Source organism: Carlito syrichta, unplaced genomic scaffold (assembly GCF_000164805.1).
Source record: "Carlito syrichta isolate Samal-C Ts95f unplaced genomic scaffold, Tarsius_syrichta-2.0.1 Scaffold65443, whole genome shotgun sequence".
Classification (NCBI taxonomy): domain Eukaryota; kingdom Metazoa; phylum Chordata; class Mammalia; order Primates; family Tarsiidae; genus Carlito; species Carlito syrichta.
The window spans coordinates 170,723-188,112 of record NW_007009539.1 but is presented as its reverse complement, the minus strand read 5'-3'; the positions used below and the strand labels follow the sequence as shown (position 1 = coordinate 188,112).

General features: G+C 35.3%; 1 protein-coding gene across 1 annotated transcript in view; it reads right to left on the bottom strand.

Annotated features, from left to right (window-relative positions):
• Nucleotides 1-17,390, bottom strand: part of ROS1 (ROS proto-oncogene 1, receptor tyrosine kinase) — a gene marked incomplete at its 3' end in the record, with an annotated part of 84,201 nt that overhangs the window by 22,633 nt on the left and 44,178 nt on the right. The window contains 6 exon segments of the mRNA XM_008051461.1: nucleotides 1,729-1,931; nucleotides 2,235-2,298; nucleotides 3,488-3,750; nucleotides 6,329-6,473; nucleotides 6,836-6,996; nucleotides 7,317-7,531. Of these exon segments, the coding sequence (XP_008049652.1) occupies nucleotides 1,729-1,931; nucleotides 2,235-2,298; nucleotides 3,488-3,750; nucleotides 6,329-6,473; nucleotides 6,836-6,996; nucleotides 7,317-7,531 (1,051 nt within the window).

Sequence of the window (17,390 nt, the reverse complement as noted above, 5' to 3'; positions counted from 1 at the left end):
ATGTCACAGTTGTGTTTGTGTTGACACGTGATGGTATCTTGCTGAGTGGCATTCATTATTGCTGTTGCATGTTTTTGTGTGCCTTCACAAAATGTCAGAACTTGAATTAGATTAATGAACAAACATTAAATTTCTTGTTAAACTTGGCAAGAATAGAAATGAAATCAGGGACATGCTAGTCCAAGTGGATTAAATGTTCTTCTGAGGGTAGAGAAAGTGTCACTGATGAAGAGAGGTTAGGATTGTCAGTAACAGGCAGAACTGATTAAAACATTGTAAAAATTCATCAAATTGTACATCAAAATCATCAGCTGACTGAGAAGCATAGCAGATCAAATAAGCATCAATAGAGAAACAGTTAAGGAAATCTTAATAGCAAAAATATGGAACCAACCGTACTGCCCATTGAAAGTGGACTGGATAAAGAAAATGTGGTACATATGCATGATGAAGTATTATGCAGCCATAAAGAAGAACAAAATCATGGACTTTGCAGCAAATTGGATGCAATTGGACACCATAATACTAAGTGAACTATCACAGAAACAAAGATCTGAATACTACGCGTTCTCACTCATAAGTGGTCCTTGAACATTAGTCACATTAGCACAAGGGAGGGATTGGCGATAAGGATTAACTATGTAAGTAGGCTGCATGCAGGTGAAGTTTGGGCTTTCAACTGGTCCTCACGCCCCCTAGTAATGAATCTATTACCCTTTGTGTTGTCATGTGTTCCTCACCCCATATTCCTATAATAAAATAAAATTAAAAAAAATAAAAATAAAAAGCAACCACATATTCTTAACAAAATAAAATAAAAATTTTTTAAAAACACCTGACCATGCTAACGATCTGCTACATTTTCTTAGTGGCTCGTTGTTGGCTTCCAGATTGCCGCCTGACTCCTTAGCACATTCAAGGAGGTTCATTTGCTCAGGCTCAAGTCCACCTCTCCATCTTCCCTTCCTGCCTTTCACTCCACCTCACCCCCACCTGCATCCTAAACACACCATGGCTTCTTGTTTTCCTGTCTGCACTTGCTGCTCCTTCTGTCTTTTCCTACCTTTACCTGGCTCGTCTTCTTTGTTTCCAAGACATTTTTCCACTCTGTCATCACCACCCCATCCTAGACTGGGTTCCTTCTCTGTGATTCCACCACACCCTGCTCTCAGCGTAGTGGTTATCCTGTCTGTCTTCCCTATTAGTTAATATTCAGTGAATGCCTACCACATGCCAGTTATTGTGCTAAGTGCTTTACACAGAGTGTCTCTTATAATCTTCATGGGAACCCTATGAGGAGGTACTACTTAACCGTAGCAGTTAAATAACTTGCCAATCATCACAAATCTAATAGGTGGTGGAAGCAGAATTAAATTCTAGATTAGTCAGATTCCAAAATGCACCTTCTTAGTCCCAGTGCCATACTGTCTTCTTAGTGTTAGACAAAAACTAGACTGGGTTTGTTAGGAGCAAAGCTTATAAATTTGTACCTCTGTATCCCAGGAACTAGCACAGTGCCTTAAGACTAACAACTATGTACTAAATTAATCCTGAGTGAGATTTGCCCAGTATCTATTCTGTATTAATTTGTGGCTAAATGATTATACAGCAACTGTTCCTTTCAATCATTCTAACCTTCAACCATTGGCCAGTCATTTTAATAATAGGGTAGAGTAATACGTTAATGCTCCATTGCTTTTATTTCAAAAGAATTACATAATGAAATACCTCAGAGCTGGAACGATTGTGCAAGTTCAGAAGAAAGAGGGAGCCTCCTTCACTGTAATACCCCATCTCATTATCAGCTGTGTAACCCATGGCACTGATATCTCCTTCTGCTGAAAATGTCCACACAACTTCATTTTGATCCATATCTAAAAAAACTATCTTGTTGCCAAGAAGAATCATGAGGTAAGGAAATGGGTTGATTTCTGAAAACAAAAAACAAGTAGATTATATCTATAGAAAATTAATATTAGCGAAGTCTCTTGATTCAATGTCAGGCAGTTTTGAAATTCTTGGGCCACCTTTGGGTTCAACTAACACAACTGTCTCAATGAAGACTCCAGGTTCTCTCATGCTAGGTTTGTTTAAACATATTTTGGTGATGATAAAAACCTGATTAAATTTATTTGACCTTAACTTCAGCACCGAGAGTGTTCATATCTCAAAAGATACCAGTGAGCAAAAACTATTTTTAATTACTATTTGCACAGATTTTAGATAACAATTACCTGATGTTGTAGACTTCACTATGTCAGAAAATGGTCCTGGCCCTTTAAATGTAAAGGCCCGAATCTAAAAAAAAGAAAAGGAAACAAAAAAGTGCATTCAACAGTGTTCTCAGGGGCAATAGTTAAATTCTGAGACTGGTAAGTTATTGAATGTTTTATTTCACACTGCTGATACACATTATTAATACTTTTGAATAGTTATTTACATCAACATATAGCAATAAATCACTAAGAAGAAAAATATTGACCTGTACTCATGTTGTTGGTTTTCTTGTCTAGAAAAGTACAAAAAAATGGCAAAGATCTCTCTTGCAAATAATAATAATAATAAATTTCTAAAAAAGATCTGGGGGCTTAATGTAAAGCTATATTTTTTAAAAAGAAGATTTATTTTAATGATAATTAAACCTTACATTTGAAAATGACTGTGCATATCAAGTCACTTTCACATACATTATCTCTTTTGATCCTCACAACTGCGAAGAGCAGAAAGTACACCAGAATCACACTAAGGTAAGTAACTCATCCATAATGACACAAGTAGAAACTGGCATAAAAACCAAGTCATCTGAAGTCTAATGTTTCTTCCCACTGTGCTATGCCGTATGTTAACAGCAAAGGTCTTTAAAATTTTTTTAATCAAGATTTTTATTGTGTAAGAAATTATTTTCATTTCCAAACCTTGCATGTGTTCAGTAGCCTATAAAGAAAATTATCATAATTATGGTCTCAAAATGCAGAGCCTCAAGTGCTCTCTCAATCAATAAAACATTGGATAATTGAATACATTTTATTATATTCTATATATTACTATCTGTGTTTGATTTATAATGATTTATATATATATCTTAAACAATCTTCACACTGTTTTAAATGAAACTCATATATACTCATGCATATCACTTTGCACAATTCTATGGTGACTAAAATTCAAAATTATATGTATATAAACAGATACACTTATCCAGAATATTTACTTAGCTGAAGCACTCATAAGTTGTGGTGCAACTTTAAAAAAAGAAATAAAAGAAAAAGAATAACTTTGACTCTGTAAATTACCCTGAATGTAGGAAAATTGTTAAAATGTCCTCTACTCAGGTTATCCCCTCTCCCTTCTGTACTTCTACAGCCCACTTGAACCTTTGTTCACATTGTGCCTCAAATTATTAACGGGGGCAGAATTATTGACCTAGACCTTTAATCAATCTTCATTTCCACTATTAAGACTCCCATATCTTGGTTTTCTCTCATACCTGGAAGGCAATAAAGCACCCGGGACTCATGCCCTCAAGTTGAAATGACATCACTGAGGGAGTGACATTGACAGCAATCCAGTCTTTGAATGTTTTGTTTGTATCACTTTGGTTGGACATTTGATAGAGAATTTCAAATCTTGTTAACACACCATTTTCATGCTTAGGTTTATTCCACCTAAATTCTACCACAACTTCATTCTTGTTATAGTATTTTCCACTTGGTAATATAAATGTCCTGGGGTTCTCTGGTGCTGATGGAACTGAAAAGCAGGATCACAAATAAAGCAGAAAAAAATATAAAGCTGGCTTTTACCACTCACTTTTGGGGTGTGAAACAATGTAAAAATAAGTATTTCTCATTCTAGGCAGTTGGCATATATGGATATAATTTTTAAAGACCCTCTGTAAAGAATATGCCGTAGATTTCTTTAGGAACTTATTCTTATGTTTCAGCAAATCCTACTGACAAGTAAGACTTCCTGTGTCCAATCCAAATCCTTCCCATGACCATTAAACACATCTTTCTTGTCTGTGCCCTGTGTAGATGAGAGGTACCTGGTTCTCCTTATAAAGCGCAATCTTTGCTCTCATCCTGACAGAATAATTTCACTGAAGGTGGGAATGTCAGGCATCAGGTGGAACAGCAGTAACTTCAACTAGCCTTCCACCAGTGCAGGGTGCAAAATAGGTAAGCATCTATCAGGGATCCAAACCTTCTTATCCTGAACCCACTAGGAGGTTGAAAGTTTTGGAGAAGGCTTATAGCACTCAAAGAGTGTGGTTTGGATGTACACACTTATTCTAGAACCAAACCAAGCAATTTAATCTGTGTCAGTCTTTTATCTATCTATCTATCTATCTATCTATCTATCTATCTATCTATCTATCTATCTATCTATCTATCTATTTCTTGAGTCGGAATCTCACTCTGTTGCCCAGGCTGGAGTGCACTGGCACACTCACAGTCACCGCAGCCCCAAACTGTTGGGCTCCAGCGAGCCTTCTGCCTCAGCCTTCCAAGTAGCTGGAACTACAGGAGGTAGCTACCGTACCTGGCTTATTTTTTTCATTTCTTTTTAGAGATAAGATCTCACCAAGTTTCCCAGGTTGGTCTCGAACCCCTGAGCTCAGGCAATCCTCTCAGCTCGCCTCAGCCTCCCAAAGTGCTGGGATTACAGGCTTGAGCTACCTCGTCTGACCTACAATCTGTGTCAGTCTTTTAATCAAGAAAAGTTCTTCTGTCTGATCTCCAAGTTATTCTGCCCTAGATGTCCCTCTTCTGTCTTGGGAATCCTCCACAAGGTGTCCACCCCTTTCCGATTTCAGTCACATTGCTTCTTGGTGTTCATCATCCACATCATCATTTAATCTCCAGGTCTTTTTGCATTGTGCTTCACACCAGGGACATCTTTTCTTGCTCCAGCTCTCAGGGCTCTGCTGCAGCTTCCACTCCCCAGAGGCCTTCCCTGGCCATACCAGTCCATGTGTGTCCCCCTGTCCTGAGAAGACCTGAGGTAGCTTGGCATAGGTGGAGGCGTCACAGACTTGCCTATCCACTGTGTGACATGGCTATTCAGTTACCCTTCTCTTGTTTCTGTTATTGTTCACTGTTTATGTGTTTATCTCCCTACTGCTTTATGAGTGCCATCAGAGAAAGCATCTTTTCTTATTCCAGTATAGGACTAGCACACAGTAGGTGCTTAATAAATACTGGTCAATCTAAGTGATTTCCTGACTGTATTGTAAATTTCCCGAAGGCAAAGGCCAAATCTTATCATTCTTCCTTATTACCCCCAACAACCCACAGAGTGCTATTGACCCTTGCTCCCCGTGAATTCCCTGATGGATGCGGTAGGAGTCCATTTCCACAAGCTGATTCAACCAAAGTGGATATCCTGAGACAATCCCAAACAGAGCATACCTGGATCCAAATGCTAACTGCTCCAGAAACTGCCAAGCTCTAACTACGTTCTTGTTGTGAGACTTGTGAATGAATATTGTTGAAAGAATCTTAATAGCAAAAAATGTAGTGGTGAATGCATATCTACATGTATTGAGCTCTTACTGCCCACCATGTCCTGTGCTAGGAAGTTTATATAAATTAAATCAATACGATACTATCATTTTCCAACATTTGCCATGACAACTGAATGGAGATTTGATAAAACTATAGTGAAAAGTCTGGATTAAGTCCCAGCTCTGTCACTTAGTAGTTATTTTATTTGGGCAGCTACCAGGCTTTCATTTCCTCCTTTGCATGATCAGGTTCCTCAGAGTTGTGTGAAGATCAAATGAAATAATGTTTCTAACACATGATAGGTATGTAATAAATATTTAGTAAAAATACAAACAAATGTTCTTTGTATACCTTAAACTGATATACACGTGTAATAATATGACTAGTATCCTTTTAAAAACATATTTCTCCCAAAACAGTCATTTTAGACATCAGTTATTCACTCACAGACGATTCTGAGTTACCATCTATGAGAACAGGCTGCCTTCCAAAAAAACTGTCTCCGCTTTTAAGTGCCCACTTTCCTTATGAAAGATTTTACAAATTATCTAAAACATGTCTGCATCTTACACAGCACTACAATCAAATGAAACCGTTGTTAAGACATCTTTGAAATATTTGCTTGGAATAAAATTATTCAGATTTATGTTAGTGGTGCTATTCTAATTTCCAAATAGTCATTGAAAGGGTATTGAATCTAAACATACCTACAAAACTGAAAATTACTTTAAAATATTATTAACCATCCATGCCAGATCATGGAAAGTGAGATTCTGGCCCCCTGCCCCCCTTTTTTTAAAGAGAGATTTTGATCCCTGTACCTGTTTCAGGTGCTCGAAGTGATAGAGATGTTTTGGGGCCTTTTCCCCAGTAGGTATAAGGAGTGACAGAAAAATTAAACAAGGTATAGGCCTCCAGCCCTTCCACAGTAAATATGGGTAAAGACTGTTGTTCACTAGTCAAGAACTAAAATATAAACACAAAACATTATTTTCTTAGGAGGAGAATTATAAAATCTCTCATTCCTAATTAAATAAAATTCTCATGTACAATCAAAATGTGCAATTTTTGAAATGCTACTTTTGGCAAGTTTCATGTTTCACCACAGAAACTAGTTAAAGTGTGTCCAGCACAGTAGTTAACACCACACAGTCATAGACTGGCTGTTAATGAGTGTTCTTGGGAATAACCTTAACAAGCAAATGCTATGGGAATGACAAAGAAGATGGGCTTGGCTTAGTGAAGACATTACAAATCAGTGTGGGCAGGGGCAATACAGATGGCACACTCTGTTTAAGAAATGAAAGTTACTACAACCAACATCATACCTTGGAATGAGCACTAAATTCCACACTGTAGAAAACTACACCCCAGTCTACTGCAGGGGGAGCATTCCACAGGATTTGGAAACTTGAAGCATTTCCTTTGATCCTAAATGAAGACTCCTGAACAGAATTTGGAATAACTGTAGGGGTGAAGGAAAAGTTTCCTATGGAATGAAAGAAAGAAAGAAATAGAAGGAGAAAGGATTTGGGATGAGTGACCAATGTAGAAATCATGGAAAATCAATAGAAATTCCTAATAATTAGAACTAAAAAAATGTTATTCTCCTTTAATATATCCTGAAACTCCTTCTCTGACTTTTTCAGTCTATAAGTTCAGTAAAACTAAGCAGACAGCAAGAAAATCAAACTATTATACTAACTCCTTGTTTCACTTGAAACTTAATTCTTAAGAAAAAAAATTGAATCAAAATATTATTTAACTGAAGTTTGGGAGACAGGGTCAGACAGGAATGAAACATTGTACCTGGAAGAGGCTTGAGGGATGTCTGAATAATTGTGAACTGGTTAAATTTGGCTGGTTCCAAAACAGAGACACTGGTCCTCTGACCTATTTCCTGAGTTGTGATAATTCTAAAGCCATTGATCCAGAATAGTCGACCACTATAGTACATCAGTGCATTCTGGGAAATTTCAGAAGTACTCCAGGCTGCAAATTCTGTGATGGTGGTATCCCCAAAACTGCTAAAACATAACACCAATTAGTGTGTGTATCTGGAGTGATGGGAGTGTTGGTCCATGAAAGTACTCAAGAGAAAATGTGTGAGTATGTATATGTTTTTATGTAGACGAAAATAAGAAAACACTTTATAACCACACTTGTCATTAATTTTAGTTTCATGTTAAGTTGATTTTTTAAACATTTTTCGGAAAGTAGTGGATCCAAAATAAAATTTCTAGGCGCTTTTCTTATTAGTGTGATTTTGCAATAGTAAGAGTATATACATAGGTTGCAGCTTTTAAAAAAATACTTTTGATTTTGTTACTACTCTACATCAAAGGTACAATCTGATTACTTAATTAGTACAGAGATCACATCTTTGGATTATTCCATGAGCTCCTACAACACTCATATTAGCATAAGAAAACCATGAGGTAAGGTGTTTTCAGAACTTGGAAATAAGGTTTTCATTCAGAAACAAAACCAGTGAAAACCAATGTGTAAAGTATACATTTGCCATTTGTATACAAGGTTTAAAGTAAGCCTATGGATGTACAGCAGAAGGGCTATGAGATCAACCAAGGACAGTACAGTAAATCATTCTGGAGATGGCAAGAGTTAAGATTCAGGTATAATTTAGAAAATAAAGAAAGCCTATTATATAAAGGAATTTGAAAAAAGGAGGCACACTTAAAAAGCAAGAATATGTGGGCATTTGTCCAGAATAGACAGAGACGATAGTTCCTGAATATGGAGGCCATGAGGATTGCAGTCCATAGCGACACAGAATAACTCTATTATGAGCAGAGTTCATCACTGCTCTGACACTAGCCTGGTTGGGTATCTTTCCAGTCTATCCAATAATCTTCACTCAGCTTCCTCACTCTTCAAGCAACCAGCTCATACCTAACCCATTTCACATGATGCCAAGAGGTCATGGTCTATATGTCCACATCATTAATCTCATTCCTGAATAAAACTATGCCCCACTGTAAATTAATGAATTTGTGGTGTAGGAGATTCTTCAGAAACAGAACTACATGGAGGCCCAGCTCAGCCAATTATTAAATGTTTGGCCTTAGGCAAATAATTTAAACTCATCCATCTATAAAATGTGGATATAACAATTCTGCATCTGAGTGAAGCTGATCTTATTTCATTAGGGCTTTCTCAAGAAATAAAAAGATGGATTTAAAAAATGAATTCTATGACCCCTCCATTCCATCATGACAAGGCAGTCATAACGAGATGAACAGGGAGCATCAGTACTGAAGCCATAGTCTGTTGAAGTTTTCTCCTCGTTAAGCCATGCCTCCCTCCTCCTCATGGTTGATCATTTCACTTACTTGTCATTCATTACTCTAGCCTGCTTGGTCCTTCACTTTATACTACTCACAACTGCATCTCAGCAATGTTTTTCAATAACAAGAGCTTGACCAAAATGTTCCTTTTCAGACTAGAGAATTCAATAAACAGATTATTTATTGTTTAAATTGCTTTTCCAGTTTTATTTCTCAATCAAAAAATTTACCATGATTTTTACTTTTAAAGTCTGCTTGGTTGTTTCAAAAATTTTTCTAGTTGTCCAGTACTCAATAAAAACAATGTCAGTGAATCTCCACTTTCTGGAGTGTTGGTTTGATTTTTTAATGGCTTCTGTAAATCATTTTTAAGTGTTCACATTTCTCTCTTCAGAAAAGTATAACGTGTGGCAAAAATAAAAATAACAGTTGTGTTTTAAGAATTTTACAATACCTCCATGAGAAAATGGAAACTACCTTAGAGGACCATAGCTAAGAACTGTGAGTCTTACAAAAAAGAAGAACATTCACCAATGTTATTCTCATAGTCCTTTTTCTAGTAAAATACTATTTATCCATATCTACTCAATTGTGAGGACAGCATCTGGTTTCCCTTTGGTCCTGTCAAAATTTTACACTGTGTTGTTTCTAATTCTCATTAGAACTTTCAAGCAGTGACCTTTTGAGATATAAAAAACACATTAAAGATGAAAAGAAGCTCGCCAAGCAGGATGTACTTAGCCTGAGAAGGCTGGTCCTCTGGAATACCCACAGAGCTGCTGTAGCCTGTGAACATGAATGTGTTCAAACAGCCTTGTTCACAGAGTTGCTTGTATGTTTCAGCACTTCTAAACCTGTCCCCACGATAGAAACCTTCCCTTGGAGGTGATATCCCTTATTTGCTACTGGTATGGATTACTCCTTGTTTTCAGCTGAACACTCCTCTCTCCTATAAAAGTTTCCTGTATGTCGGAGTTGATCTAAAAATTATTAACCTCTGCACAACTTCAACACAATCTCCTCACTTTCAGGAAGTCAGTATTCCCAATTCTTAAGTTCTCAACAACAGGTAAGGCTTGGCAGGGAAAATTCAACCAAAAAGTTATAAAAATGTGTTTGTTTTATAAATTCTTCCATGGAACATGAGAAGTGTGTACAGAGATCAGCTGAGGTTACTTTACTAAAAACTGATTCATTCGTTTGTTCATTCATGCAACAAATGTAATGTTTCTAGCTCTGTGTTAGTCACTAGAAATATAATGATAAATAAGACAAATGTAATCCCTGCTCCCATAGATGAAGAGGCAGGTAATGAGCAAATTACATGTTGAATGACACTGTAAAAGGAAAAGTATATGGTGGGTTCCTTAAAAACAAGATTTAACCAGGTCTGGACAGTCAGAGAAAGCCTCCCTTGGGGAGCAGTGTTTGAGCTAAGACACTCAGACTGAACATGAACTGGGTTGGGAACATTTCAGACTGAGGGAACCCCAGGGGTATAGACTCCTTTGAAGCATTATACTCAGTCTTGACATAACTAAATATACTTGAACTTTAATGGCAGGTACACCCATTTCAACCTTCAAGTCAGATACGTTGTTATACTGGTTACAGACTTATTCTTCTACAAACTAAGGGGAATAGTGTACATAGGAAAGAGTAGAGCAGTTTGAAGTGCAGTTCAATTACTGTTCTCAAGTTCAGAATATGAGTGCCAGCAAACAGCTAATCTTATCTTTACATGCTAAAATTGTACTGTTCAATATGGCAGCACTAGCCATATGTGACTACTGAGTCCTTAAAATGTACCTAGTACAATTGATGAACAAAATTAGTAGTGTTATGTAATTGTAATTAATTTATGTTTCTTTTTTTTTTTGAGTTGGAGTCTCACCGTCACCCAGACTGGAGTGCAGTGGCCGCTCCCAGCCACCGCAACCTTGACTTGCTGGGCTCCAGCGATCCTTCCACCTCAGCCTTCCGAGTAGCCGGAATTACAGGCATGCGCTACCACGCCCGGCTGATTTTTTGATTTATTGTAGAGATGAGGTCTCGCTGCCCAGGCGGGTCTCAAACCCGCAGGCTCAGGCAATCCACTCACCTCAATTTATGTTAAATTTAAAAACTAACATTTGAGTCGTATATTATGGATCCTTCATGATTTATTAGAAAGTTTTTAAGTATTTTGGAACAACTTGGGTATGTAAATCACCTATTTCACCAGTAAATTTTATGAAATCTAAACACAGATCAATATTTCCTATGAAAATTTAGTGTACAAATTAAGATAGGCTGTGAATGTAAAATAAATGATGGACATCCAATAATTAATATGAAAAAAATGTAAGATAATTTTTATTCAGATTACATGTTGAAGTGATAACTTTTATATATTGCTAAATATACTATTAAAATCATTTGCCTTTCTTTTTAACTTTTGTTAAATGACACAAGTAGGAAATTTACAATTATATATGTGACTCACATATATAAAAAATTTCTGCTTGTAAGATGGCTTTGGAATCTCTCTCTTTATGTACAGCTTATTTTTTTTCTGATGGGATTAAAAGGCAAGATTTACTTGGAGTGCAAAAGTGCCTACCGTTTGCATAATCTCACCAACAGCTGCTACACTCTATTGTCCATGCATACAAGGAAACATGGCTAACATTGAGATGAGAAAATATATATTTTTAAGAATAAACTTTCTTCCTCTACTTGTTCAATTCTATAATATTGAGTCAGTGAATGCTTGAGGAGTTGCACTCTCAAAGAATGCCAGCTAACCAGTTCCCTGGGAGGTACAGACATAGAGAATGCAGAGAATGGACCATGCTGCTTCAGGACACTGTTGTTCTGAACATTGTTTATGTCTCACTTTAAACAGATTATTCTGGCAATCAGACTGTCAATAGCTTATGTTTCTAGGGAAAGGTATGACCAGTTTTCTCTGACTTACAGGTAAAAAATCAGAGAAAACTAGTCAAAGCTGTGTGCCATAGTTGACGTGAAGTAACTAATTAATCGCATTTGTTGTGTTTATATATTTATATGAATTATGTGTTTATTTATACATATATATGCTGCTTTTTCAGAGTCTCCATGTTCAAGAGGTTTTTTTTTTAACAGAAAAGTTATTTTTAATCAAAAATTATTCTCAGCATTGTCTTCATAGAGCCATAGTTTTTGGGCTTTCTAAGATGAGACTCTTGAAGTTTTTATGAAAGATATGGATCCTCAATTTCAGAGCACTCATATACTCCTAAAGCCCTCCATGACCCTCCTGGGAGTCCAAGAACCCAATATTAGAAATCTCTCCCTTAGAAAGTGACATTTTGTTTTACTTTCATTTCTTCCTGACCATCCTTCTATTTAACCAAGTGATATTAGGCAAATTTACAAACATCTCTGGACCTCAGTGTTCTCATCTATAAAATAAAATGAACTCTAAATTATCTCTCTTAATTTCTAGGTTCTAAAAATTTAATGTCCTACATTGTAATTTTAGGAGTATAATTACTCCATTAAAAACTATTAGTTAAATATTTTTAAACTATTGGTTATTTAAACTAAAAACAGCAAAAGAATATGAATTTCTTTATGAGTAGGAAAAAAATCTTTATGAACAGGAGTAGAATATACAACAACAAGACAACAAAGAGTGGTACAAATACATAGTCACAAAGGTTTTAAACATTCATGAAGTAAGAATATTAAATTAAATTTAAATTAATTTAAGTAAGAATATTAATTGAAATTAAATACTGACTTGATAAATTGAAGATGCATAATGTAAAAAATGCATATTTCAACTTCTAGACATAGACATAATTAAAATGTCATTAGAGGAGATAAAATAAATTCTAAAAGTATTTTATTCACCCTTAAAAATGACAGAGAAGTAGAAACAGAGGAAAAAAGAGCTGAAGAGACAAGTGGAAGTCACATATCAAGAGAAACTTAAATCCAAACATCAATAATTATATTAAATGTAAATGAACCAAACACTCCAATTAAAATACAGAAATTGTCAGATTACATAAAAAAGAGAAACCCTATATGCTAGTTACAAGAAAGACACTTAATTTTTTGTATATATTATCTTTATTAAAAAAACTCTTAAATCCAAATGAGCAAATTAAAAATTCTGCAAAGACAACGAAGGAGAAGCATAGAGGGGGAAAAATATTATTATTGATCATATGGTTTGACAGTCAGTATGCTAGGTGTTTAATTTCTCCCAGTTCTCTTCTTTAAACTTTATTTTATTATAAAGATGTAGAGTACAAGTCAGGATTAGGTACAAAAGTAGTCTATGTGCAGGTGAAGCTTGGGTCTTCCACTGGTTCTCACTTCCTCTGGTTTAGGATCAGGTACCTTAGTGATGCTATGTGCCCCACCCCACCCCCTCCCCTGGCAGTGTCCCACTCCTGCCGATCCCTCTCTTGTCGTATTTTGATGAATGTATTCAGGACCCATTTAGGAGTGAGAACATGTGGTATTCAGCTCTTTGTTTCTGTGATAGATCACTGAGTAATTATTGATAATAACCTCAAAAGTATATGCCATAAAAGATAAGATAGACAAGAGGAATCTCATCAAACTGAGAATTTTTGCATGGCAAAATAAACCATCAAGAGAGTGGGAGAGTACAGAGACAACCCACAGAATGGGAAAAAATACATGCTAACTGTATATCTGTAAAATCCAAGATCTACAACAAACTCAAATGAGTGGAAAGAAAGAAAAAACAGCCCTACTAAAAAGTAGGTAAAAGACATGAGTAGACACTTCTCAAAAGAAGACATACAAACAGCCAACACATACATGAAAAAATGTTCAGCCTCATTAATCATCAGAGAAACACAAATCAAAACCATATTGAGATGCCATCTAACTTCAGTAAGGATGGACATCATTAATTAATCAAAAAACAACAGATGCTAGCGAGAGTGTGAAGAAAAGGGAATGCTTCTACACTGTTGGTAGCAGTGCAAACTAGTTCAACCTCTATGGAAAACAGTGTGGCAATTTTTAAAAGAACTAGAAATTGATCTACCATACTACCCAGAAATTCCTCTCCTGAGAATATACCTGGAGGAACTCAAATCATTCTACAAAAAAGATACTTGCACACACATGCTATTCACAATAGCAAAAACATGGAACCAACCATGTTGCCCAGTGAAGCTGGACTGGATTTTTAAAAATGTGGTGCATACACACAATGGAATATTATGCAGCCATAACAAAGGACAAGCATATGGACTTTGCAGCAACTTGGATGGATTTAGAGTCGATCATACTCATTGATCTATCACAGAAACAAAAAACAGAGTACCATATGTCCTCACTCGTAGTGGACCTTGAACAATTATAATACTATAAGAAAGCAATTGGCAGTAGTGGGAAACTGTCAGGGGAGAAGAGTGGGATTGGCAGTTGAGGGAAACTGCTAGGGGAGGGATGGGCATACTTCATCAACAACAGTACCTGCATAATCAATGTTTGTATACCTAACCCTGAATTGCACCCCACGTCTTTATAATAAAAAAACAAAAATGAAAGAAAGCTGGCGTGGCTATAGTAATATCAGACAAAGTAATCTTTAATATGAGGAGTATTACCATAGATAAAAAGGAAGATTTTATAATGATAAAAAGATAATATAATCAAGTCTATAGTTAACCAATATTATACTAAATATAAAGCACACAAATACATTAACCAAAGAGAACTACAGACGAATCTACAATCATAGTTAGAAACTTTAACATCTCTTTCTCAGTGGTAGACAATATAAATAAAATGAAATATTTTAACAACACTGTGAAACAACTTTACCTACTTAGTATTTATAGATCATTACACCAAATAAAAGCAGAATAATATTCTTCTCTAGTGTACGTGGAACATTCACCATGATATATAGCATGTGCTGGAGCACAAAATAAATCTAAATAAATGTCAAAGGATTGGAATTAAACAGCATGTTATTTGGTCACAATGGTGTTAAATATAAATCAGATGCCTTAAAAATCCCAAAAGACTTCAAAATTAAACAATGTGAATTTTAAAAACCCATGGATCAAAGAAAAATAATAAGGGACATTAAAAGATATTTTGTGTTGAATGACCAAAAGACACAACATACCAAAATTTGTGGAATACAACTAATAGTGTCCTTAAAATAAATGTATAGTTTTAAATGCCAATACTGCAACGTGTTCGTGAGTGGAATTATGTGAAATCAATGACTTCCCCTCTTTCCTTAAAAAACTAGAAGAGGAGAAAATTATACCTAAAATAAATTTTAAAGGGGAAATAATAAAAATAAGATTGAAAATTAACAGAATAGATAATAGACAGAGAACATCAGCAACACAAAATGCAGATTCTTTGAAAAGATTAATAAATTTGATAAATTTTTATCAGGAGTTACCAAGAAAAAAATGTACCAATAACAGAAGTATAAGAAGATATCACTGTAGATCCTACAGACATTAAAATGATAATGAGAGGGTATTATTAAATTAAATTTGACAACCAATATAAAATGATAAATTTCTTAAAAGCATGAATTATCAAAAGCGACTATATCCTTAAAAGATACTGAATTTGTAATTAAACAATTTCCCACAGGGAAAACTCCAAGCCCAGATTGATTCACTGATTGATGCTATCAAAATTTAAGGAAGGACCGGGCTTGGTGGCTCAGCTTGTAATCCCAACACTTTGGAAGACCGAGGCAAGTAAATTGCCTGAGCCCATGGGTTCGAGACCAGCCCGAGCAACTTGGCAAGACCTCATCTCTACAATAAATTAAAAAATTAGCCAGGTGTGGTATGACGTGCCTGTAGTTCCGGCTACTTGGAAGGCTGAGACAGAAGGATCGCCGCAGCCCAGCAGGTCAATGCTGGGGTGGCCATGAGTGTGCCACTGCACTCCAGCCTGGGTGACAGAATGAGACCCTAACTAAAAAAAAAAAAAAATTAAGGAAGCACCAATACCAGTTGACGAAGAGGTAATGCTTCCAAACTCATTTGCTGAAACCACTCCTATTCTTACTAAAGTAATCTACAAGAAACCTACTAGAATATTCAAGAGAATTTAACAAAGTGTAAGACACAAAGTCAATATTTTAAAAAGTCAGTTGCATTTTTCTATACTAGTAAAAAAAAGTTTAGAAAACAGAATTTTCTTAAATACTATTTATAAATCATCAAAAATTAAATACTTAGGAATTAATTTAATGGACAATGTATAAGACTTCTACAATGAAAACTATAAAATACTACTGAGAGAAACTAAATAAAGCCTAAATAAATGGAAATATATAACATCTTCATTGATTGGAAGACTCAGTATTTTAAGATATCCATTTTTCCTAAACAGAAAAGATATTTACAATTCCAGCAGGCATTATTCTAGTTATTAGTGAGATTATTTTAAAATTGCTTTGGAAAGGCAAAGGATCAATAGCCAAAATAAAAATATTGAAATAGAAAAGCAAAGTTGGAGGACCTAATCTTGCCAATCTTTAAGTTTCTCTCTAAATTTACATCAATCAAGATAATGTAGCATGGGCAAAAAAACAAATATATCAAAAGAACAGAGTTTAGAAATAGACTCACACATACCCAGCTAAGTTCTTTTCAATAAAAGTGCCAAAGCAATTAAAGAAATGTTCAGCAAATGGTGCTAGAACAACTTCCCCTTCTATATCTATACAGAAAGGGAAACAAAGTAAAACCTTAACTCCTACCTCACACCATACCACAAAATAAATCTAAATGGATTTATAGATTTAATTATAAAAATAAAAACAATAAAGCTTTCCGAAAAAACATACTATAAGATCTTCACAGTCTTGGGATAAGCATAGCTTTCTTACAAAAAGCATAGACAATAAAATAAAACAAATCATAAATTGGTCTTAGTCAAAATTTTTTGCTCTTCAAAACACAACATCAAGAAAATAAATAGGTAAGCCAAACACTGAGAGAAAATACTCACAGCACATGCATTTGGCAAAGTACTTATATATAAATCACATAAATGCCTCCTGAAACTTAATAATGAAAAGACAACCAGTGAAAAATGAAAAAAATACTTGAACAGACACATCATGAAAGAAGATATTTAAATGGCTAATAACAAATGAAAAAGTAGTCAACATTTCTAGTCATCAGGGAAGTCATCATACTGCTATACATCAATGAATGGTGAAAATAAAAAAGATTGCTAAAGTCAACCGTTAGGAGGATATGGAGCAAACAAAACTCTTACACATTTTTAGTAGGTATGCAAAATGGCATAGACACTGAAAAACTGTTTGACAGGCACTTAAGAATATAAACATATATCTACCCTCTCACTCAGTTATTCCACTCCTAGGTATTTATCCAAGTATACACCTACAAAAAGCTTTGTATGCAAATAGTCATACAGTGTTACTCACGATAAACAAAATTAGGAAGCCATCTAAATGTCTATCATGAAATTTTTACACAAACTATGGTATATTCATGCAAAGGAATACTCCTCAGCAATAGAAAGAAAAAACTAAGACACGTAA